The 25,209-nt window shown below is 37.6% G+C and overlaps 4 protein-coding genes across 4 annotated transcripts; 3 read left to right on the plus strand and 1 right to left on the minus strand.

Moving 5' to 3' along the window:
• The first annotated feature begins 5,084 nt into the window (after positions 1 to 5,084).
• LOC106388381 lies at positions 5,085 to 6,478 on the plus strand. Its single transcript, XM_013828432.3, has one exon. It carries the CDS (start codon positions 5,434 to 5,436, stop codon positions 6,346 to 6,348), a length of 915 nt encoding a protein of 304 aa, XP_013683886.2. The 5' UTR covers positions 5,085 to 5,433; the 3' UTR covers positions 6,349 to 6,478.
• Positions 6,479 to 7,125: 647 nt separating this feature from the next.
• On the minus strand, positions 7,126 to 9,577 carry LOC106438401 (B3 domain-containing protein REM12-like). The gene is made up of 8 exons (XM_013879538.3): positions 9,439 to 9,577; positions 9,263 to 9,292; positions 9,062 to 9,196; positions 8,896 to 8,961; positions 8,661 to 8,773; positions 8,069 to 8,443; positions 7,673 to 7,978; positions 7,126 to 7,602 (listed from the first exon to the last, which is right to left on the minus strand). Exons 3-8 carry the CDS (start codon positions 9,126 to 9,128, stop codon positions 7,303 to 7,305), a joined length of 1,227 nt encoding a protein of 408 aa, XP_013734992.2. The 5' UTR covers positions 9,129 to 9,196; positions 9,263 to 9,292; positions 9,439 to 9,577; the 3' UTR covers positions 7,126 to 7,302.
• A 9,194-nt stretch (positions 9,578 to 18,771) lies between these two features.
• LOC106443705 (F-box/kelch-repeat protein At1g64840-like) lies at positions 18,772 to 20,530 on the plus strand. Its single transcript, XM_013885254.3, has 2 exons — positions 18,772 to 18,999; positions 19,218 to 20,530. Exons 1-2 carry the CDS (start codon positions 18,918 to 18,920, stop codon positions 20,336 to 20,338), a joined length of 1,203 nt encoding a protein of 400 aa, XP_013740708.2. The 5' UTR covers positions 18,772 to 18,917; the 3' UTR covers positions 20,339 to 20,530.
• Positions 20,531 to 22,045: 1,515 nt separating this feature from the next.
• LOC106438399 (protein TIC 55, chloroplastic) lies at positions 22,046 to 24,416 on the plus strand. Its single transcript, XM_013879534.3, has 3 exons — positions 22,046 to 22,628; positions 23,019 to 23,121; positions 23,190 to 24,416. Exons 1-3 carry the CDS (start codon positions 22,228 to 22,230, stop codon positions 24,309 to 24,311), a joined length of 1,626 nt encoding a protein of 541 aa, XP_013734988.2. The 5' UTR covers positions 22,046 to 22,227; the 3' UTR covers positions 24,312 to 24,416.
• Positions 24,417 to 25,209: the final 793 nt, after the last annotated feature.

Raw genomic sequence — 25,209 nt, forward strand, 5'->3', positions numbered from 1 at the left:
CTTAAATTTCTCTTTGTTTTACTCCTCTCAATCTTTCTCCTTTGATCGGCAGTGTCTGCCCCGAATCTGTCCGCCGCACGGCTGAGCAGGTCTGTTGACGACAATTTCTTGGAGTTCCAGCTAGCTGCATGAAGAGGAGTCATTGGGATGGGTCGGCTTTTAGGGTCTGTTGGATTCGACAATCAATTTCACCTTAGATCTGTCGAGATTTTAAGTCCAACGATATAGAAAATGGACATCGGACAGCCTGAAACGGCCTAGAACATGACAAAACCTCACTTATGGTTTAATATGAGAATATGCCCGAATTTAGTGACAGTTTAACTCGACTTGGATAAGGATAAATGGAAAAGAGGATAAATGTGAATTTTCCAAGATAAACATGAATATAGAGAAGATAAAGAAAACTTCCGCAAAGAGATGACACTGGAAGCATATATAAGGAGAGCCAAGTCAAGGAGCATGGGACGATTCTGGAGGCATTTAGAACTCTTTGCACTTAGAAACCTTAGGCTTTATTTTCGACAAGTTCGGTTTCTATGACTTGCACGCATACTAGACAAATTCGCACAGGCAGTTCGGTCTCTTGTTCTACTTTTTTCTAAATTAAATTATGTTCGACTTGATCCTCGAAAGAGGTACGTAGGTAGCCTTCCATAAAGTTCAGTCCAAAATTGTAATCAAGATGCGACTCAAATTAGGTTTAGGGTTCAAGTTACTAGAAGTAAAGAACTCGCTGACGGCTCTCGCGACTGAAGCATTTATAATCATTCGTAATAATCGCTATGCTCTTACACGAATTTGAAATAAATATATACTTTTTCTAAATTTGTTTTGTTGTGTCTTTATGTTTTCTGCATTTATTTGGTTACTTGTAATTGATTCCCACAGAAAATCTGGACCTTAAGGAAAGTAGAGCTTTCTTTGCTTTCCTCCGTTTATTAAAATCTGGACCATATTGGTTTGACAAGTCCATTTCTCGATCATGCATGTTCTCCCATTCCATTTCCTATCCATCTGGTCCAGAAAATTTCATGATCAAGTAGGTTGCTTACTAGCAGGACCGGCTCAACACTGCTAGGGGCCCTAGGGCAAAAAAAAAAATTTTTACTCTCTAAAATTTATATAGAGATAATGTTTAAAATATTTTTTAAAATTTAATCAATAATATTTTGTATATTTTGTAATGAAAATAAAACTATATACATATCAAATAATTTTGGGCCCTTTTCAGTTTTATTTATTGTATTTATAATTTTTTATATATATAAAAATATAGATTTATAAAAAATTGGGCCCCTTATTTATCATTACACGGGGGGACACGGGCTCGGATCCGGGACGGTCGCACCGCTTGTCCCCCCTTGTAAGCCGGCCCTGCTTACTAATTGTCCATAAATACTCTAAGTTTCATAAAGTCCTCATCAGGCCCGGCTCAAAACGTTACTAGACCTTGTGCCATAAAAAAAATTCTCCTAGGTTAGTGGTTGATAAATTGAACCCTTAATTTTAAAAAACTTCAGAATTTAAGACCCTAAAGCAATAAAGAAATTTTGGTGAAAAGATGGGGACTCTGTGCTTTTGCACCTTGGGCACTACCCCAAAGCCTAAACCCAGTAGTCCATCCTTTGCATTTCTGGTACATGTATTGACTTCCTAGACTTGAGTTTGAAGCTGATCCAAGTAACACCATGCAAGATCCAGATCTATTGTCGAGTCTGAAAAACTTGTCAAAGGTTTAAGGAAAAGCTTTCAGGGTTCTAAACAAAGGAAGAAAAAAAGAGAGTTTACAAGTCTGTATATTATGTACAAATAGTATAATTAATATTGATATGTGCTTTGTCCCGGTGGTCAACGTAGGAAGTAAAAGTGTTGGTGCTAGCATAATTTTTTTCATTATCAAAACGACGTCGTTTTGACTACGTATAAACACCTTCTACTCCACGTATAGGCTTACTCATATGTGTTTAATGTTTGACTAATATTTAGTTAGCCAAAGTTAGTTTTCGTGTTATTTAGAAAGTTTAGGTACTTATCACTTGTTTATGTATGAAAATGCACCACCTGTCGAAATATCCCTACTACTCACCCTTTAGTTTCCATTCAATCTTCAACTTTTTGGTATATCCATAAGTTGAAGACTTATTTTCTGATTTGCGTCTGGTGTATTTTCAAACATGGGTCTAAGCTGATTGGATCGTGTGTGAAATCGATTTTTACGAAGGAAAATAAAGAAAGTCTTTCCATCACTTTTATTAAAATATTTTGTGGTCCATTGGTAGATTGGCCTCGTGATGTAATTAATATGTTTGCGAAAAATCCAACAACCACACGTTTTTTTTTTTTTTTCAACAACCACACGTTAAAGATAGAAAACCATATGGTCAATGACGACGTCTAATTTGATTGATAATTCAAAGATGAAGTGGGTCACCACCCATCGTTATATTCCATATTTTCATCTTTACTTAGACACATGCGACTGAAAAGTAATGAAAGGCGGCTATTACGTTGCTGTTTACTATTAAAACTAGGTGATCATCGCCTCATCGGTACACATGCGCAGAATGAAATTTATATAATAATAATTATTAAATACTAATTTTGCATGTTTACCATAATTATATCATGTCATAGACATATATATATATATATATATATATATATATATATCTAAATATCAATTAAATGTGATTTTCACTCATATAGTTTTTTGATTATTTGTATTTTATTATAACAAAATTTTAAACTATTGGTCATAAAATTTTCAATGTGAAATTTTTAACAATTTTTGTAATTTATAGTCGTTTCTAAAAATTCAAAATATAACATATACGAAAAAATCTAAAATTTTATTATGTGGTTACTATAATTATTTAATTTATTTTAATAACATAACTTTAAAATAATGGAAGATATGTAAATTGTTATTAAATCTTTATTATTAAAATTATTAATTGTCAAATATATATTTTATTCACTTTTGGTAATTCAGTAGATTTTAATTAAGAAAAATAGAAAAAATAATAATCATAAATTGTTAATTAGTTTCATGCTTAGTTTAATGAAAATGTATAATATATACCAACTTAAATTTCTAGAGACTTTAAAAAACATTTTAGTGATGACACATATCGTAACTAAAATGTTGTAACGTTTCACTTCTAATATATAGGAGATTTCAAAGAAGTTCAATCTAATTGGTTTTTACTTTCGTTAGTCGTCACAGATTTGTTCATACAATAATATATAAATGAGAAAATCTTCTAAATAACACTCATTCAATGGTAATAAATAAATATATTTCCTATTTGAATTTAAAGTTTATTACTTAAAGTTTAAATTTAATATTTAAAGATGGAAATATGGCTTAGAGTTTAATGTTTGGAATGTAGTATTATTTTGGTATTTTCTCTCTTTAAATATTATTTTGTGATAAAATTTTAAAATTGCGATTTATGAGATTTTCTCATATTTTATTAGTATGATTATAATTTTAATATTATTAAAAATCTAATGTTAAAAATGAATATTAAAATCAAGAAAAGTTAAATAAAAATCAGGCATGGTCTTTTTTTTTATAAACGTTGATGTGGAAACTGTTGTTAATTTGCTATTATTACTCTTTCGGCGATTAAAAACATATTTTTTTTTTCCAAAACTGGAATAAAATGTAGAAAAAAGGTTCAAGTTTGATGGCTTTTTTTTATCGAGAATCAATGTGGTTTAACAAATGATTTTTTTTTTTTGTGTTTGAAGAATACCAGTTTGATTTTGTGAAGAAATTAGAGCTTACATGAAAAAAATAGTTGCTACTAGGAGTAGACATTCAGATATTTGTTCCGGTTCGGATTGGGTATTTCAGATATTTGGTTATTTCGATATAGGGGTATATAATCCGTTTTGGTATTTCTACACTTCGGGTTGAGTTTGAATGTTTTAAGTTTGGATTAGTTATTTCGGGTCGGGTTTAGAATTTAGATTTTGAAAAAGTCAAAATTCTTTATTGCTTAAGTTTTTCATATTTAAGAATATATTTTTAACTTAAATATATAACTTTAACCAATTGTGTTGTGGGAAACTATTATTAACTTATTACTTAACCATATATAAGAGGACCCTAGTTTTCATTCAACTTCTCATCTCCTATATTTTAAAAGAAGAAATTGTAATAAATGCGTTTACACACTAATTGACACATGATATAATCTTCTCAAACCAATAATAATCATACAATATATTAGAAATAAGATTACTTGACCGGTATGAAATTAATAGATTAAATTAGAATAAACAACAAATAATTTATTCGTAGGTGATTAATTTTTTTGTTATTGCTCGGCTAAGGATATCCATATGAATAGCAATACTTCATCGCTTAATTATTGAAGAGCAACACGAGGATTTGATTTTAGTTTGAAAAAGGAAATATTATTTAAGATTTTCTAAGATTTTCATACGATTTTAAATAAAAGTATTGACTATATTATTGTTAGAAAAATATATGGTATTATATTGTTAGTCTAATTTAAGGTAAGGAAAAAATATTAATAGTCTAATAAAATTCTCCAACAATATTGTGTAAGTAGATTTTTTAAATTATTTTCCTTTTAATAGTATAGATTATTTATACATTTGCTAGTTTACTATATAGAGAGAAAATTAAAGAAATTGATATTTAGAAAACTAAAACTTCAATACAATAAATTGAATACGAGTAAAACATAAAGTAAACACATAATTTGAATATTTTGGGGAATACAAATTTACAACGCATTGATGTTTATAAATTAGTTGTAAAATATTGTTGAAATAAATATAATTAGTAGATATTGGAAGAATCAATTACGAAAGTTTCTCTAAAATGTTTTTAAGTTGTTTTTTTTTTAACACTGGATAATTATGCTATTACAACTATGAGAAATATTACAGACGATTCTACAGTCGACAATTCTGCCTGCCGTATGAAGATTCACGCCTGACTGCATCACCTGAGCCGCTACGGTATTCCTTGTGCCATGTTGTAAATATGTTGTAAGCATTTTTTTCTTTAATTCGCATAATTCCGGTTTCTCCAAAAATTAAAACTCAAACTTTTTTGTATAGAAGCATTAATGAATTCTTGGTTAAACTACTGACCAAGGGAGTCTTCCACATTTTAAATACATAACACACATTTACTCGTTGGAACAGAGATACAATGATTGAAAATTATATGACATTACATAAAAGTAAAGAAATATCGGGTTTGTTTTGAAATTACTCCCAATTGATGCTTTTTAAAGTATTTGATTTGGTCAGCAAAAACGGTCTAAGTTCTCTCTTTCCTCTCGCCTTCGTTGATCCTTTTTAGTTCCCTTCTTCTCATTAACCTTGAGATATCTCAGAACTCATCGCAAATCAGACAGTTCTCAGAAAGACAGAAAAAGAAGAATGGAAGTGATGAGCTTAACTGCTCCATCTTCGCCAAGAAAATTCAGTGGCTGCTTCTTAAGCGCACCAACAAGCCCACGAAGAATCACAGAGTGGTACAGAGAGTACGAGGAGGCAGGCAGTCCGAGGAAGATCACTGACAATGAAGAAGAAGAAGATACTGTTGATGATTTTGCCTTCGAGATCGGTGATAAATCTGAGACTAGGTCGCTTTTCGCAGAAGAGCTCTTTGATGGAGGCAAAATCAAACCCTTGAAGCCTCCTCCGTATTTGCAGTTAGATAATCAACAGTTTCATTACAAATTCTCATCTCCAGATTCCTCTCCAAGATCACCTATTGCTCATGGCAAGGACATCCTCCGCAAAGCTTTTTCGCCAAGAAAGAAACCTACAGATGCAGATCCTTTCGAGGCCGCCATAGATAACATTCGCAACGGCGTTGGAGAGGAAAGAGGGAGAGAGAGGCTTCAGAACCCGGGCCGTAGAGCCACTCGGTCGCTTTCTCCTTTTCGGGTTTCAGCTTATCCATGGGAAGAACAAGAACAGAGAGAGGTACAACAAGGTCATGAACAGAGAAAGGGCTCTTTCTCTTCTATACCGTCTACGTCTTCGTCAACTTGCGTGTCTTGCAAGTTATCTTCCTCAAAGAAATGGAGGCTAAAGGACTTGCTTCTTTTCCGTAGCGCATCAGAGGGAAGAGCAAGGCACAACAACAAAGATTTCGTGAAGTCGTTATCGGGTTTGTTCAGGAAACAAGAAGACAGCAAGAGTTCGAGCTCGAGCTCTAGAGGAAGAGGATCACCGTCTGTCTCCTCCGCCCATGAATTCCATTACATGGCTAAAAAGGCAGAAGCAAAAGGTTTGAAGAAAAAGACTTTCTTGCCTTATATGCAAATAGGAAGATTCGCCTTCTAAATTGTAATCTTATTATTGGTCAATTCTTTGAAGCGCAAACCCAAAATGATTATAGTGCTGTTCGTTTGGTTGACGCAGTTACCTGCGGCTGCGTTGGCATCAATTTTTTTAATAAACTCTTGTTCGTTCATTGACGCCGATACTGCGTCTGCGTTTAAACTACATCCTTGCGTCGATCGCCAAAAAAATCTGCGTCTGCAATTAAAACTGCATCGCCATCGGCATCGGCGTCTACGAAACGAACAACAACTATTTTCATTGATGATGATGCCGACGCCAATGCTGACGCTGATGCTGATACCGAAAACTGCACCAACCAAACAAACATGACTTATATTGTTTGCTTTAATTACATGATCTAAAAAACTGACTCATTTCTACTCTCTTGCCTGGTTGATGTGTTTCGGAAGCAAGTAAAATGAACAATAATCATTTGAGATTATTATTTCTTCTGCATAGTATAGTATATTTGTCTATTTGCATTAGAGTGATTCACATTGCATAACATCCCAAAATCTAAGCCCATGAAAAATTAATTTTGTTAAAAGAGAAGTCTGAAAGGCCCATTTATAAATACTAATCAACTCTCTCTCTCTCTCTGTGTCTTCTAGAGATGGTTTTCTCTGTTTTCAAAAAAGCCAGAGAAAACTTTTCTGTAAATTTTCTAGGATAAACATGTTTGTTTTGCATTTAAAAAATAAAATTTAAATATAATTTTATCCGGATGACTTCCATGTAATTTTTCCGGTAGACGACTTTGTGTTTGGCTCCGAGGGGTTATGTTTACCTCGTCAGTTAATAGCTCAGCAAAGGCTGTGTATCTGACAGTTAATTGAATAATAATCTAACAGATGAAAAAGAAAAAAAAATTCAACTCTAAAACAACTGTTATTTTATAAATTTACCAAAGTGCTAGCTAGCGTCATGAATCAGTTTTGGACTGGTGAAGATGCGTTACTCCTCTATGTTTCCGATAGTAGGTTCGGCGGAAACATATACTTTTTCCCTTTTGGACTCTCTACTGGAGAGACTGAGCATAGGAGTTGCATCTTCCCAAATCGACTCCAACGTAAAGGATTCACCAATTTCTAAGCCATTTCCTCTAGCAAAATCTTTCCAGCCCTTTCCCAAACTCATTCTTCCTTGGCTTTCTCGTAGAAGATTTGTCATCCACTTTGTACCATCTTTTCCCAGCAATGCTATCGTTCCAGGTTCGTTCATGCCGTTTTCCCTCATGAATGGCAATGGAAGACCCTGGAAAAAAGATTTAAACCAATGAGAATGCAAGTAACAGAACTAACTAAGAGTTGATTGATGAACTCACCAGTCTACTGTTTTTGAAGCTGTCTTGTGTAAGTGTTAAAGTCACAAATCGGTTCTGGCTTCTGAATTCCGTACTGAGCAAACTGAGCACAGGAGTTGCATTTTCCCAGATCAACTCCAATGTGAAGGACTCGCCCATGTTTAATCCGTTTGCTCTAGCAAAACCTTTCAAGCCCTTTCCTAAACTCATTCTTCCTGAGTTTTCCCGTAGAAGATTTGCCAGCATCCTTGTACCATCTTTCCCCAACAAAGTTACCATACCCGGTTTGTCCATGCCGTTTTCTTTCAAGAATGGCAATGGGAGATACTAGACAAATAAATGAAGCGAGAATTTAAAAAAAAAAAAAACGAAAGATCAAACCAACAAGATTTGTTTGTATGATGGATGAACTCTCACCAGTCTGCTACTTTTGAGGCTATCATTTGTAAGTGTTAAAGTCACAAATCGGTTAGGGTTTGGTAAGGTTGAATCTCTACATATCTGAGGAATGTTCTCGTCTCCTCCTTGTGTTCCATCACTGATAGATTCTGTTGGGCAGACACTGAGCAAAGGTGTTTCCCCGTTTCTCATTAGTTTGAACTTAAATAAGCTTCCTTCTTTTCGGCCGTTTTCTTCACAGAAATTTCTCCAGCCTCGGGTTATACAGAATGTATCAGACGATTTGTTGAACCTCAGATCCAACGCCCATGATCTTTCCCTTTCATCTGTTAAAACAATCTTGCGGCATTTTCTTTTAAAACCATTTGAGATTGTGAAATCTGGTGGAAGACACTGCAGAATAAATAGGTTCACGCATTTCATCAAGTTGTGCAAAACTTTGTTTAGTCTCATTACTAAAATAATTTGACAAAAATACATAATAAACCAAACCCATGTTGTTGAGGTTAATTTATGATTTTTTTTTGAATAACAATGAAATGCACAATTCTAGAAACAGCAGTTCATCTGACAGGTATGCAAAAACAATTGAAGAAGTGTATACACGCACCAGAGAATCTTCTTCCAGATTGGAAGCGGTAACAGGGGCCACAAAACAAGAGTTGTCTGATGAAGAAGAATCAGCTTCTGCTTCGGAATTGTTCTTCTTCACTTTCTTATGTCCTGTTAAAACCTCGGATTTTTTTTTTTTAAATTTGTAAACATCCGACCAAGTAATAAGCTCTGACATATATATAAATATTTGTGTCATTACAAGAAAAAGATTAGAAGAGAAGTGAAGTTACCGGTGTTGTCCTGACCATCATCAACTTCTTCTGTTGTTATAGGATGCTTCTTCCTCGAGATGTAACCTGTTTAGAACAAGTAAACAATCTCAGTTTTCCCTTCAAACTGGACTACATTTAAAAAAATAATAATAATAAAAAAATAAGTAAACAGAGGCAAACTTACCCATGTTTGCCTGATCCTCGTTGTTGGTGTGTGTGTCACAGGAAGTGGATCCTGAACCAGAGAGCATCTCTGTGTGGGGCTAATACCTTCTTCTCCAGGCTTGTTCCTTGTTGATGCTTCGAGAACAGGAATCGGCTACAAGTAAAAAAAAAATGTAAGCTGTGAAAAATTCTCAGAAGAGAAAAAGGTTATCAGTTTTACCTCTTAGAGAGCGAATGTTCGTATGCATTTCTGGAAAATTCGAAATCTCAGCGTTAATTTGGGTGTTGCAACTTTTTGGTTCAATATCTCTCGGCTAACGTTCCAGTTTAAAATCTCTCGATTTGGGGATTTGGAGAAGAGATGAGAGATTAAGATTTGATTGAGAAAATGCTAACCTTTCAACACAGATCGATAAGAGAAGAGAAGCTTCCTTCCGTTGATGTTGAAGAAGGAATGACACGTCGAGCTTTATCTATGCTCTTCACCAAGTGGGCCCAATTTGGTTGGGCTTTAAACTCATTCTGATCTCAAATTTCTTTTCAAACCCTTTGACATTGCAAGTAACAGCAGTTAAACTGACTTTTCAGTGGAGGTGTTGTGATTTAAGCTCAATTTGTCTGTTCTTTACGAGTCTTAAATCTCTCTCTCTCGTGTTTGTCTCTCGTGTGTTTGGTTTGATTGTATGTAAAGAAATGAACAGAACACAACAAATGTTAACGAGTTCAGGCACTTCAACTTCGCCCTACGTCTCGCCGGGATCTGATGCCCGGAATCCACTAGAATCACTTAGGTTTTATACACTTACAACCACTTGACTCAACCATAGTTTGAAACGGCTAACTTAACCATCGTAGACAACTGGAGTGGTCCTCAAGCGTGCTTCCGAGCCGACTTCTTCTTTTGGCTAGAAACAGAACAACTCTGTTCTTCGAGTTGTCTCAACAAATGAGGAAACAGAGTCACGCACGCGCCACGCGCTCTTCTTTTCTCCTTCTTGGACCTAACGGTCACTAACCGTCTTTAGATGGGCTTCGCATAAACTCGGCCCAACTTCAACACTTAGTCGTCAGAAGAGAAGCTTTCTTGTTCTTCTTCGCAGACTCAAAGACGATTACTACAAAACTCCACCTTGGATTTGAGTCCTTTGATTCTAGTTCTTGGATTCCACCCGGATTCTCCTGACTGCTGTCAGTTCTGTGATAGCTGGAGCAGCTCCAGTGCATCTTGGAGCTTCCCCACTGGCAACACCTTCGTAAGGATGTCTGCCGGATTATACAAAGTTGGTATCTTTGTTACCTTCACCAATCCATCTGCTATCAAGTCTCTGATGAAGTGAAACTTCCGAGCAACATGCTTTGTTCTTTCGTGGAACACAGCGTTCTTAGATAGTGCTATTGCACTCTGAGAGTCGCAAAACACTTCAACTGCTCCTTGATGAAAACCCATCTCATTCATCAATCTCTTAATCCAAACTGCTTCCTTTCCAGCCTCTGCAAGAGCCATATACTCTGCTTCTGTTGTAGACAAAGCTACCACCTTCTGTAGACTGGATCTCCAACTGATAGTTCCTCCACCAAGAGTGAAAACATAACCACCCGTTGATCTCATGTGATCTAACTCCCCACTGAAATCAGAGTCACAGTAACCTCTCAAGACAAACTTCTCTTGTCTTTTAAACACCAGTTTCATCTCTGTAGAACCTTTGATATACCGCAGAACCCACTTTACTGCTTGCCAGTGCTCCTTCAATGGCTTACTCATGAACCAGCTAATGACTCCAACAGGATAAGCAAGGTCCACTCGTGTACCTATCATGGCGTACATAATGCTTCCAACGGCACTAGCGTAGGGAACTGACTTCATATCTTCTTCCTGTTCCTTCAGGTCTTTTTCTGTAGCTGCTCTGAGTTTGAAATGGGCTCCCAGTGGCGTCTGAACCGAGTTGCATTGATCTAGCTTAAAGGTGTCTAACACTTTCAACAAGTAATTTCCTTGAGACAAGGTTAAGATACCTTTTGATCGATCTCGGTTGATTTCCATTCCTAGGATTCGCTTAGCTTCTCCCATATCTTTCATTTCAAACTCTGTACTGAGTTGGTCTTTGAGATGTTTGATCTGCTTCATGTCATTTGATGCAATGAGCATATCGTCGACGTACAACAGTAGGTAGACGTATTGGTTCTTGCTTACTTCCTTGAGATAGACACAAGTGTCTTGCTCGCTCCTCTTGAATCCTGACTTGACCATGAACAGATCGAACCTCTGGTTCCATAACCTTGGAGACTGTTTCAGACCATACAGAGAACGTTTCAACAGACAAACTTTCTCTGGCTTTGACTCCACTTCATACCCCTCTGGCTGACTCATCAGGATGTATTCATCAAGATTTCCATGTAGGAATGCCGTTTTAACGTCAAGCTGTTCCAGTTCCATGTCAAACTGAGCAACTGCAGCCAACAGCAGACGAATGGAGACATGCTTGACAACCGGACTGAAGATTTCTTGATAGTCTACACCATGCCTCTGAGAGTATCCCTTGGCTACAAGCCGAGCTTTGAAATACTTCCCATACTTTCTTCTGTAAACCCATCTGCAGCCAATGATCTTCTGGTTCTCAGGTTTGTTGACTAGCACAAACGTCTCGTTCTTTTTCTGAGAGACCATTTCATCATCCATGGCTTCCTTCCAGCTTTCCCAGTCCGGATCATTCAATGCTTCTTCATAGCTCCTAGGCTCAGGTCTCCCACCATCTTCTGTCATAGCGAGAGCTAAGCCCACAGCATTAGAATCACCATACCTCCTTGGGGGTCTAGTCTTCCTTTTAGCTCTGTCTCTCACAAGTTGATACTGACTCACATCGACTTCATCATTACCAGAATAGTATTCTTCTTCTGTATCAGTATCATCTTGCTCAGAGCTTTCTGATTCAGATTCTCCTTCTGTTTGTGTACCAGACCTCTTTGAACTTTCTCCACCTTCACCTTGACGTGATTCGGTTTCAGGTTCTGCCATCTCCAGATTAACGGTTACGGCTTGATCTTTCTTTTTCTCTTCACTACCTGAAACTTCCTTCACATCTTTGTAGACTTTGTCTTCTTGAAATACCACATTTCGACTGATAACGCACTTTTCTTCATCCAGTAACCATATCCTAAAACCCTTTACTCCTGTAGGATAGCCTAAGAAGACTCCCTTCTTAGCTCTAGGATTTAGTTTTCCTTGATCAGAGTGCACATAAGAGACACAGCCAAAACGCTTTAGACCACTGTAATCAGGTAACGAGTTTGTCCACTTCTCTTCAGGAATGCCAAACTCTAGAGCTGTAGACGGTGACCTGTTGATTAGAAACACTGCAGTTGATGCTGCTTCACCCCAGAACTCCTGCCCCAGACCTGACTCACTTAACATACTCCTGACTTTGTTCATGATGGTTCTGTTTAACCTCTCTGCAATACCGTTTTGTTGTGGGGTGTAGGTGCACGTGCGGTGCCTTACAATCCCTTCCCTTCTGCAGAAACCATCAAACTCGCGGTTACAAAACTCTAACCCATTATCAGTTCTCAACCTCTTCACTTTCTTTCCTGTTTGCAGCTCCACCATCTTCTTCCATTCTACAAACTTTGTAAAAGCTTCATCTTTCGTCTTCATGAGAAAGAACCAAACTTTTCTTGTGAAATCATCAGTAAAAGTGATAAAGTACTGACAATTCCCCAAAGTGTAAGTTACTGATGGCGAGCCCCAGAGATCCGAGTGTATATACTCTAATTTGTCTCTGGTTGTATGCTTTGCTCTCCAAAACTCACTCGGTGTGCTTTTCCATAAACACAATCTTCACAAAACTCAAGACCATCGGTCTTACAACGTTGCAGACACCCTTTCTTGGTCAACACTTCAAGACCTTTCTGACCAATGTGACCAAGCCTGCTGTGCCATAACTTTGTTTCATCTGAGTCTTTGTTGATGGCGTTTGCTTCTCCAGTAATGACCTTTCCTTTGAGTAGATATAGCCTATCGGTTTTCACAGCCTTCATCATCACTCTGCAACCTTTGATGACTTTGAGTACTCCTTCTTTTGACTGAAACCAACATCCACCCTCTTCCAATGTCCCTAATGAGATGAGATTCTTGGACATTGTTGGAACGTATCTTACGTTGGTTAGTAAGATCGTAGTTCCATCATCATTCTGTATCCTGATACTTCCGATTCCCTTTACCACTGAGACAGAGTCGTTTGCCATCTTTACACTGCCTCCATCTGAACTTGAAAGAGATTCAAACCAGTCTTTTCTTGGGGTCATGTGAAACGTACATCCAGTGTCAAGAATCCACTTCTCACTGCTCTCATCACTTGTCAGAAAATTTGCTTCAGAAACCATGAGAGACGCTACTTGATACTCATCTCCTTTTACTGCAGACGCTTCACCCTTCTCTGAAGTATTGAAACCTTTGTTCTTCTCCTTCCAAACAAAGCACTGCTTCTTGAAATGACCCTCTTTGCCACAGATCCAACACGTTTTTGCTGCTCCTCTAGACTTTGACCTGCTCTTATGCTTCCCCTTCTCTGACTGTCTTGTTCTTCCTTCAGATCTGCCTCTTTCTTGAACCGACAAAGCTTCAGAGTTACTTTTGAGAGCTTTACCGTTCACCCCCAGCTCCAGAGTCTTAGATCTGATAGCTCCAGTGATTTCTTCTAAAGCTAAAGTAGTCTTACAGTACTTCAGTGTCTCTTTCAGTTGATCGAACTGTCTAGGAAGAGACATGAGTAAGACTATAGCTTGGTCTTCTTCAGGGACCGTGACCTTCACGTTCTCAAGGTCTGAAATTAGCTTGAAGAAATCGTTGACATTCTCTTCAATCGATATACTTTCGCTCATCTTGTATGAGTATAACCTCTGTTTCAAGTATATACGATTTGGTAGAGACTTTGCCATGAACAGATTGTCAAGTATCCTAAGCATACCTGCAGCAGTCTTCTCCTTTACTATCTTCCTGAGGATGTGGTTCTCGACGCTCAGGATGATTGTGGATCTAGCCTTCCCTCTCTTCTCCTTCAGGGTTTTGTCGGTGGGTTCTGAAACCTTCGAGACAGGAGTCACAGATCCTCCACCACTTGCAGGATCTTGGCTTTCAACCGCGACTGTCTCTTCTTCTTCATCTTCCTCCAGACCTTCCATAAGACCCAACAAATCCAAATGCGCCAGCAACTTCTCCTTCCAGAGAACATAGTCTCCTTCACCATCAAACTTCTCGACTTCGATCTTTCCCGAAGTCATCTTCACGTAGATGCGGAATCACTCAAGAACTCAGAGAAAAAACAGAACCTGGCTCTGATACCAGTTGTTGTGATTTAAGCTCAATTTGTCTGTTCTTTACGAGTCTTAAATCTCTCTCTCTCTCTCGTGTTTGTCTCTCGTGTGTTTGGTTTGATTGTATGTAAAGAAATGAACAGAACACAGCAAATGTTAACGAGTTCAGGCACTTCAACTTCGCCCTACGTCTCGCCGGGATCTGATGCCCGGAATCCACTAGAATCACTTAGGTTTTATACACTTACAACCACTTGACTCAACCATAGTTTGAAACGGCTAACTTAACCATCGTAGACAACTGGAGTGGTCCTCAAGCGTGCTTCCGAGCCGACTTCTTCTTTTGGCTAGAAACAGAACAACTCTGTTCTTCGAGTTGTCTCAACAAATGAGGAAACAGAGTCACGCACGCGCCACGCGCTCTTCTTTTCTCCTTCTTGGACCTAACGGTCACTAACCGTCTTTAGATGGGCTTCGCATAAACTCGGCCCAACTTCAACACTTAGTCGTCAGAAGAGAAGCTTTCTTGTTCTTCTTCGCAGACTCAAAGACGATTACTACAGGAGGAGACAATCTAATGAGCACAATAATCATTTCTGTTCACATTCGTTCATCCCACTCTTTATTTTTTTACTCAGTCTAATAAAATTTATATTAGGAAGAAAAAAAAACTTTTTAGTTCCTTGGCATTGTTTCATTTTTCTACTACATTAAATCTTCTATTGTTACACAACTTGGCTCTCTAAATCTATTCTCCGAACTTATGAAATGACTCCAACTCGAAGTACCTAAAGATAACAAGAAGATTTTCACCATGCACACGTGACACGTATATGTAACAACAAACCATTCATCTCTTAACTACCGCCCACCAGTGTCTTTAACCAGTTGACCGAAACTCTGTATCTTATACTTTCAAAAACAAAACTCGGCGTGTTAATGTTCACGACCACAAACCGAACTCTGCACACATGAAACCAGTAGGCCAGTTTCAACAACGATGCTAATGCAGTGCCTCTTATTTGAATACAAAGACCCATACATTTGAAAACATAAGCAAACAGTTTTCATCATTTTTTTCACCCGCCAAAGTGACCCACAGTACTTATTTCTCAAACCAAATAACAAGTAGCAAACTAATCATTTTTGGAACCCCATCCAACAAAAAAACAATATTCACTGTTACATCACCGACTATGATTTCCTTTCTTACAAATCATTTTGAGAAACCCACGAACTTTACATATATGTTAACCGCCTACACTATTGGGAGATCTAGAAGATCGACCCAAATCCAAGATCAAGATAAACATGAATATATTAGAATAAGAAACTTATCATTATTTATATTTGCAATATTCCATATTAGTGTAGGAATTAGGTTTAGTCATCATCTCTATATAAGCATATGCAAGTCAATTATACTTCTTCCAATTCTATACTCTCATCAATCTTTTTCATAGTATCAGAAGATTCTTTGACCTATTTTTTTTTCTTTTCTCTCTTCAATATCTACTACTACATCACCGTACTCCTGAAAAAAAAAAGAAGCATGGCAGATATTACTTCTACGTTAACATCATCAACAACTCCTGCTATTCTATAGACCCAGTTTGAAGATTTGACTTGAAGACTACGTTCTCAAGCAATTCATCATCCACTTCTACAAGAGCCAACACACTACCTTACTACTCAAACAATGGAGCTTTATAAGGCTGTTGCTTCTTCATTCATATCAAAGGAGCCGTTTGTTTCCATTGAAGACAACAAAAGCTGTCACTTCCGGACTACTTTATTACGCAAGCAATTGCAGTTGCACAAGCGGCCTTAGCTTCCGCAACATGAACAATCGTCATTGTTTCACAAACCAGTGTTGCTTCCTCTTCGAGTTAATTACTACTTCTACTGCTGCGCTTCATCAAGTCGCCACCACTACTACATCTACTACAGCCGCTTGATCAAATTCTACTCACTACAAGAAAACATCGGGATACTGAGGGAAAAAATCGTCGGTATGTCGTCGGAATAACGCTATTCCGAGGACATACCGACGAAAAAAGTCCTCGGAAATAACTCCTCGGAAATTCATAATTCCTCGGAATTCCGCCGGAATTTTCCGACGGAATTCCGAGGAAACAAAATTCCGAGGATACTCCGAGGACACGAAGTTCGTCGGAAGGTTCCTCGGAAAATACCGAGGGAATTCCGATGGCCCAATCCTCGGAAGTTTCGACGAAATATTCCTCGGAATGTTTATCGGAAAATACCGAGGAACATTTGTTCCTCGGACTTTTCCGAGAAACTCCTCTCCCTCGGAAAATTCCGAGGGAGTGGAGTTTCTCGGAAAATTCCGAGGAACTTTTTCCCTCAGAAAATTCCGAGGAACTTAAAGTTCGTCGGAATTTGCCGAGGGGAGAAAGTTCCTCGGAATTTTCCGAGGAACTCCATTCCCTCGGAATTTTGAAAAAATTTATTTTTTTTAAAAATTTATTTTTTTTAAAAATTAATTTTATTTTTAAAAATTAAAATTTTTAAATTTAAAATTAAAATTGAATAAAACATAAAATAAAACATAGTAGATAATATTCAAATTTAAATAAAACATTCAGAGTTTTTGGAAAAAAAAAAACTACGGGTCTTGAATGTTCGGGAACGTCTCGTTCGGGTACATCCTCTTCATCATCTCCATCATCTGCTCGTTCAGCCTCTTCTGGGTCTCATAGCCCGCCTGTTGAGCTGCCATCTGAGTCTCCAACGCAGATATCCGATCATCCTTGTCCTTCAGCTGAGCCGTAAGAACTTCTGGATCAACATACGCATGTGGTGCAGAAGAAGGAGCAGCCGACCGGGAGCGACGACCCAAACCGACCAAACGTCCCTTTTTCTTTGGAACCGACTGAAATATAAATAACCAAGTTTAGATAATTTAAATTGATGATAAAATAAAAATCAAGAAATAATTAAATTGAACTTTTAAAAAAGAAGTACTTCTACTCAAGCAATCGAGCTTCATCAAGCCGTCGCTTCTTTAGAACCGCATTTGTTTCATTCACGACAACAAGGCCGTCACTTCCGCACTATTTTACTACTACAAATCGTTGTTGCTTTCTTTTCAAGCAACCACTTCTGTTGGCGCTTTAACAGGCCACACCTACTACTACCACCAAACAAATCGCTGCAAAGTCAACATCATCAAACTGTTTGTGGTGCACTTGTTTGTGCATGGTTTCTTAGGTAGCCTTCCATCATAAGAAGCATGAGCTCATGATGGTATAAAGGTATACGTACTTCAACTTATTTGGTGACCCCAAAACAAGTGATTTTTCTACCTCGACCTCAACTACATTCAGGAGTTACTTCTACTACCATACTTTGAGATTTTGTCCAATCTCACACGTGTTATTGGAAGATCTAGAAGATCTACCCAAATCCAAGATCAAGATAAACATGAATATATTAGAATAGGAAACTTATCATTATCGATATTGTAATATTTCATATTAGTGTAGGAATTAGGTTTAGTCATCATCCCTATATAAGCATATGCATATTGTACTCTATTCTCGATGAGAGTCAGTTATACTTCTTCCAATTCTATACTCTCATCAATCTTTTTCACCCACTCCATTTATATTTCAGTGTCTCCCTTATCTCAGCTTAATATAGTTCCATTTATCTACACGTTGCTTAATATTATAAAAGATATTTTTAACTCGGAATGCAAATAACATACTCGCAACTCATCAAGTTCCTCCTCCAGTTGTCTGTCCATCACCTAATCGCGAGCCAAAATAAAAATTATATATACACATTTATAACTTTTAATTGCTAATTCATCAAATAAACAACAATAGCTTTTTTTATTGCAACACAAACAACAATAGCTTAAAACAAATAGTTTTACTAAAATAACAAATACGGGAAAAACGAAATATAAAAAAGCTCAAAAAGAACAATATTTTTCTATAAATAAAAATAATATTTTTAAAATAAATTATTATTCTTTGTACTGAAAATAATAAATTAAAAGATGATATATTAATTTTAAACATTTAATTGTAGTATATATTAAATCACTTTTTCGCTTCACAGCAAAATAGTGACGACAAGTAAAATTACAATTTATAAACAAAAATATTTTTCAAACAATAAAATATTTTTTATTAAAACAATACAAATATTGCAATAGGAAAATAAAACTAATTAAAAAGTATGCATTAATAAAACTTAAGAACAATAATTCAGTGTTTAATTATTTTAAAAATATAAATCAACAACATATAAATTTAAATTCATATAATATATTTTGTAAAGATGATAAATATGCATTATATATATTTAAAAATAATAAAAGATTAAATTAAACTAAGAAAACCCGGCGTAGCCACTAGTTTTTTTAATTATAAAAAAGGGTTATGTACTGTGAACTTGTGAAGCAGAATCTACGAAAACAGAAACATTGAATGGGGGAGTATAGAAATAAATCCTGGCCGTTTCCATTCCAAAAATGCCGTCGTTACGCGTTTTCTTCTCTGGACGCTTTAAAATGCTCGCTGAGATGAAAATGTATGGTCATTTCATTCCTCCTCGGACAACTTCTCCCTACAGAGTCGCCATCCATCTCCGAGCGCAATTCTCTGAAACCGAAAGGTACTGTTTTTTTTTTTTATTGTCGGCTATAGATAGTTAAGTTACTAGAGAAAAACCTTATGGGTTGTCACCTTTGGACTTGATCATCATCTTGTGTTCTAGTGATAAACTTCTGAACACTTTCTTTTCGATATTTTCTAGGAGTTAATCGAAGTTAATCCTTGTCTGTTTTACGGAGTTGGTAAAAGCTTAACTTTTTTCTCTCTCTCTGCTTACAGCGAAAATGGCTGAACCTGCAACGAAAGAGAAGAAGATGATGATACCAGACTGGACTAAGCTCCCTAAAGAGCTGCTTCAGATTGTCACCGATAAAATGAACTGTTTCGAAGTTGTTCATGCTCGCTCCGTCAGCACCTTGTGGCGATCCGCATTCCCATTTCCGGCTTCCCTGCTGCGCTCAAGCTACTCTCTCCCCACTTATCCTGTCGAGAAGGAAGGCTTGTGCTCCCTCGAGAAGATTCCTGTCGTCCTCGTCGTTGATGAGTCGGGTTCTGAGTTTTTCATGGGATTAGTAGGCGGAGATGATTCTGCGTATTACATGGAGGCTCCATCTCCTCTTCAGTGCTCGCTAAGGGTGAAGTTGGAAAAATCTGATCCAACATCGATGAACGTGATCGGCTCCCAGATCTTATCTTTAGGCCATCAGTGCAGAATAGTTTGTTGGGATCCTAAAGGATTGAGAACAACTTTCCGAAACGCGGCTATTCTTCCGCTAAACGGGGAGGGAGGAAGAGGAGAGTTCGCTGTGCTTCGTAGCTACTTGGGAACTTTGTTAGTGTTAAAAAGTGCTACAAGGAAGTGGGTGCGGCTTCCGGGAGTTCCACGCTCTTCATGCAATGGCTTGGTCACTTTTAGAGGAAGGTTCTATGCTTCTTTCTCTGACAATGACATTTACGTTATCCATCCTTATTCACTGCGAGCAGATCGCCTGATGCCACCTCCAAACATGAACAACGGAAGCAATCATCTGATTCCAGCTGGTGATGATGAGCTTTTCCTGGTTAATAAAAGCAAACTTGCTACTGTTCCCAAAACATTTATAGTGAGTAGGCTGGTGGGTTTAGGATGGGTCGAGGTCGATGATCTGGGAGACCGTGTGTTGTTTCTTAGAAAAGATGCAAATGTCTGCTTCTCGGCTAACCAGCTTCCTGATGGTTGTGGTGTGACCGGGAACTCGATTTTGTTCAACGCACGACCAGGCGATGAAACCTACTTCTATAAGTATGGACCACCCGACGTTCCAAAAGAAAACGTGGTGGCTGAATGGAGAAGCTCAAAAGAGAGCCGTGTGAAATTCATTGATTCTCATGAGGCTTATGCTTTCCGGGTTGAGTTTTGAATTCTATGTCTTACTTTGGGTACTTGAGGACATCTTTTGCTTTTGTTTTTCGTTTTGTTTAGATCAAAACAAACCTATCCTATGATTTTAGGTATTGACCTGAAGTCTGGGGAAAAATGTTTCGCGTATGAACTTTCAGTTTGTTCCATTTTCCTGGAGAAGTTTCCAGCCGTATCAATACTTTCTTGGTTATGTTATGGTCCTTGTAGATTATTAATTTGAAAGCATGTAGACTGTACAAGTCTTCCTCTGAAACCTATCTCTTCATTAAATATAGTGCAGCACAACTTTGCTATTTCCTTTTCCTATTAGTAATAGTTAACTTTTAATACTATCAAGACTAGCTAAGGAATCCACGGGATATCGCATGGGAGTTCATTTAAAAAAATATATATATATATATATATATATATATATATATATATATATATATATTATCACTTTATAATTTATATTTTTATAAAAAAGAGAATTAATTTTATTTTCGAAAAAGTTCACATGCCAAAGCGTAGAATATATATGTTTATATACATTTATAGATAATACAAGAACTCAGATATCTAGATCCGATAAGAACCACTCCGAACCCAAACTGAATATCCGAACATCCAGCTTTACATCTACTTACTATGGACGAAACGAGGGCTGAGCATTTTAACCTGGACACGAAAACCCAAACTGGAACCGATCAAAAAATACCCGACCTAGAATCAGACCGAAAATTTACAAGTACCTTTTGGGTCTAAAATTGTTTTACCCAAAAGAACCATAACCGAAAGGAACCGACCCGAATATACTCGGACCCGAAAAGAACCGACCCGATAAGAACCAATTTGTACCCGACTTAAAAACATGTATATCTAAAACTATGATGTTTTTGTGTTCTATTTTATATATATTATTTTATGATTTGTTGAAATATATTTTGTTAACAATATTTGTTATTATTTTGTAACATTTTTAAGTAATATGAAGTCTTAAAATGTAAAATTTAAAGTTTAAAATATTTTAGTTTAGTTATTAATAGTTTCATTTAAATTATTTTATAAAATTTTAGATATATATGACAAATATCAACTAAATTTGATGAAACTGGGTATGCCATGTCTTTTTCACATCCTAAATACCCGAACCCGACCCAGACCCGGACCCGATATGGACCCAAAAAATTACAGATATTTTATGGGTATTTTAATTATAGACCCGAACCGACCCGGATTTGAGAAGAACCGACATAAACCCGAACCGAAAATTTTTAAGTACCTATTAGATCTAAATATTTAGGACCCGAAAAGAACCGGCCCGAACCCGACCCGAACTCCCAGACCTAGACGAAACAAAGGATGTAGTAAGTTCCAAGAAGCACATAGTAAAACAAGTTTAGGTAAGTAAGCCTTGCCCGATTTAGTTGCTTGAACTTTGGATCAAAGGGTCCATACAAAAATACAATTGGAATTTAGTGCTACTACTAGCCACTGTTCACCATATATGTGCATTAACTTATGGACATCAGACGCTCGTACCTACACGCTCTACTTCACAGAATGCAACTAGAGTGATACAAAACATACGATACGATGGGTTTACTCACCCTAATCACCTAGAAAATTTATGAAGCATAGGAAAATAATCAAATCTCAATCACAATAAATGCTTCTGGATCCCTAATACTTTTTAGGGTCCACGTTTACATTTTGGGCGTAACGTTCTCAAAATGGTTCTTTTTTTTTTTTTTACTTTGGCCTTTTTCGGTATTAAAACTAAAAAACGACATCGTTTAATCAAGGTATCTATGTGGTTGAGCGAGGTCCAGAGGCTGAACAAGCAACCTCATGATGATCTTATATTAGCATTGGAACCCTTTGTATTATGTGAAAGATTCCTCCGCCATGGCTGCTCCATTTCTAAGCTCCCCTCTTCAAATCACATCCACTTCTCCGATTCTCTTCACTAAAGTGACTCCCACAAACCAAATCCAATTCAACCAGAGAACAACGTCAACATGCACATCCAACAAACTCCGTCTCCTCCGCCGTTCCGCTGCCGCTGGTACCGCCGTGACGGATCAGACAGAAGGAGGAGAAGAGGTTCTGATAAACCCCACTCCTGAAGAGGAGAAACGTGAAGAGGTGGTGGATTACGATTGGACAGAGGAGTGGTACCCTCTGTACCTCACCAGAGACGTTCCCGACGATTCGCCGCTTGGTCTCACCGTCTTCGATCGCCAAATCGTGTTGTACAGAGACGGCGAGGGTACGCTTCGCTGTTACGAAGATCGGTGTCCACATCGGTGAGCGAGAACCACTCGTTTTTATTTGCAAAAAATCTCATCTCTTTAAATATCACTACTGTTTAGAAACGGCTGAATCAGGACATGTTACTCGATTTAGTTCGGTTCGGTCGGGGATTTTAAATTAAACCCAATTTTATTAAATATATTTTATTTTCTATGTAGTTAGTAAAATATTAAATTATTTAAAGAATGCCTATTAATTACACAACAGTGATTTGTTGGTTATATAAATTCTAGATCGTTGATGTCAAAATAAAAAAAAATCTAGATGGTTCAGGTTGATTTGATTCGGTTTGGATTATGAATTTGATTTCCATTCAGGTATTTTGCCAACATATATTGCTTGAATCTCAAGTTTGCTCCACATGTGTGAGTGTTGTCTAATAGGTTAGCTAAGTTGTCTGAAGGACAATTGATTGATGGGAGGTTGGAATGTTTGTACCATGGTTGGCAATTTGAAGGAAATGGCAAATGCGTCAAGATACCACAGGTTTTCCTGTTCATAAAATAAAAGATTTCGAAGATTCTTCACTCACTTACTCGTTTTTATGTTAACAGCTTCCTGCGAGTGCCAAGATTCCAAAGGTTGCTTGTGTGAAGACCTACGAGGTGAAGGATTCACAGGGAGTTGTGTGGGTTTGGATGTCTACAAAGACGCCTCCAGACACGGAAAAACTTCCTTGGTTTGAGAATTTCGCTAGACCCGGTTTCTATGACATCTCGGGTGTTCACGAGCTACCTTACGACCACTCCATCCTTCTAGAGAATCTTATGGATCCGGCTCATGTCCCTATCTCTCATGACAGAACTGACTTCACTGCCAAAAGAGAAGATGCTCAGCCGCTTGTCTTTGAGGTCACGGAGAGAACTAACCGTGGTTTCGCAGGGACTTGGGGACGGGAGAAAGAAGGCGGGAAGGGGAGTAATTTACTCCGGTTTAGTGCTCCATGTGTTCTGCAGAACAACCGGGAGTTTGAGGGAAAGGACGGGGTGAAGAACTACTTTTCAGGGCTGTTTCTCTGTAGACCTACAGGACAAGGGAAGTCTATGCTTATAGTTAGGTTTGGTGTCACGAAAAGATCGCCTTTGGTTCAGGTATTACCTCTGTGGTTCTGGCATCAGAATGCATGCAAGGTCTTTGAACAGGACATGGGGTTTCTATCGTCACAAAACGAGGTTTTGATGAAGGAGAAAGTACCAACTAAGGAGTTATATCTGAACCTAAAGTCATCAGACACGTGGGTTGCTGAATATAGAAAGTGGATGGACAAAGTTGGTCATGGGATGCCTTACCATTTCGGGCATAGGACGATCTCTCTCCCTAAGGTCCCTCCTGTAGTGGAACACGCCCCTGCAGGACTCATTGCAGGTCTCTCGGCTTCGTACCCTGCAAAAGGTGGAATTGGTACTATGCAGGCTCCCAATTTGGCTAACCGCTACTTCAGACATGTGATCCATTGTAGAAGCTGCAGCAAAGTGATCAAATCTTTTGAACTCTGGAAAAATATCCTCTTTGGTACAGCCGTGGCCTTGACGGCTTTGGCCATTCTGGTGGTTAGTAGACAGTGGAAGGCTGTACTGTTAGGTTCAGCTACGTTGTGCTCGGCCGCAGCTTATGCTTGCTTAAGAGCTATACAAATGAACACCAATAACTTCATTAGAACACACCGAAGACTATGAAAATGTATACCGGCATGTCGCCTCTTCCTACCATTTGTATTTCATGAAATACTATTTTGCTTGTAATCATGAAGATTCTATATTGAGCAATTTCTTTTCTTTCTCTTTGCTTTCTAAGGAATTGGAGGCAGAGGCTTGAGCTGTTAATTTACAAGCCATTACCTTTCGGACTACTTCCTACCTACACAGAATATTAGATAATCTACTCAAAACTATCCCAAGTATTATAGTGTGTCCCAAACTTCATCAACTCCTTTAAATGGATCTGGAGTCATACCAAATTACCGAATTTATGTCAAAACGACCACTTTGGATGTAATTAGATATATTCAAAAGTTATTGGCGCTAAATCAAATTATTGAAAAGTTTATTTGACCCAAATCCAAAACCGGATCCAGACCTTAAATAAACTCGACCCTGTTTATTTTCTAATTGAATTTGGGAAAATCTGTGTTAGGGTTTTCTCAATAGATCTTCTACGTAGAGTCCTTGGATAATACTTGTTGTTCCTGATCGAGTTTCAAATTCTTAAGATTTACAGTTTTGTTGAGGTCGGACCAAGTAAAAGAGGAACAAACTCGATGGTAGATTATTTCGAAGACGCTTTTATTGATCAGAAGAGTATGACTTTACAATGAGTGTGAACAAGAGGAAAAAACAGCTGGTGCTCGTCTGAGTTAGCCGGGAAAATACAAATCAGCTAGAAGAGTAAAATGTAAAACCTAGCTCGTAATGCAGAGTAAAGTCAAGCCATTCAGCCGAGTACGAGTGTCGAGCTGATTGGCGCTGAGTGATTTTGAGTCGAGCCGACTAAATGGGCAAATTCCTTATTTATTGGACCTTGTGGAGGGATGTAATCTATCTCCTACTATATGTCTCCCAAGTTCACTTGTGAGAG

The sequence above is a fragment of the Brassica napus genome, chromosome A3, assembly GCF_020379485.1.
Source record: "Brassica napus cultivar Da-Ae chromosome A3, Da-Ae, whole genome shotgun sequence".
Taxonomy (NCBI): domain Eukaryota; kingdom Viridiplantae; phylum Streptophyta; class Magnoliopsida; order Brassicales; family Brassicaceae; genus Brassica; species Brassica napus.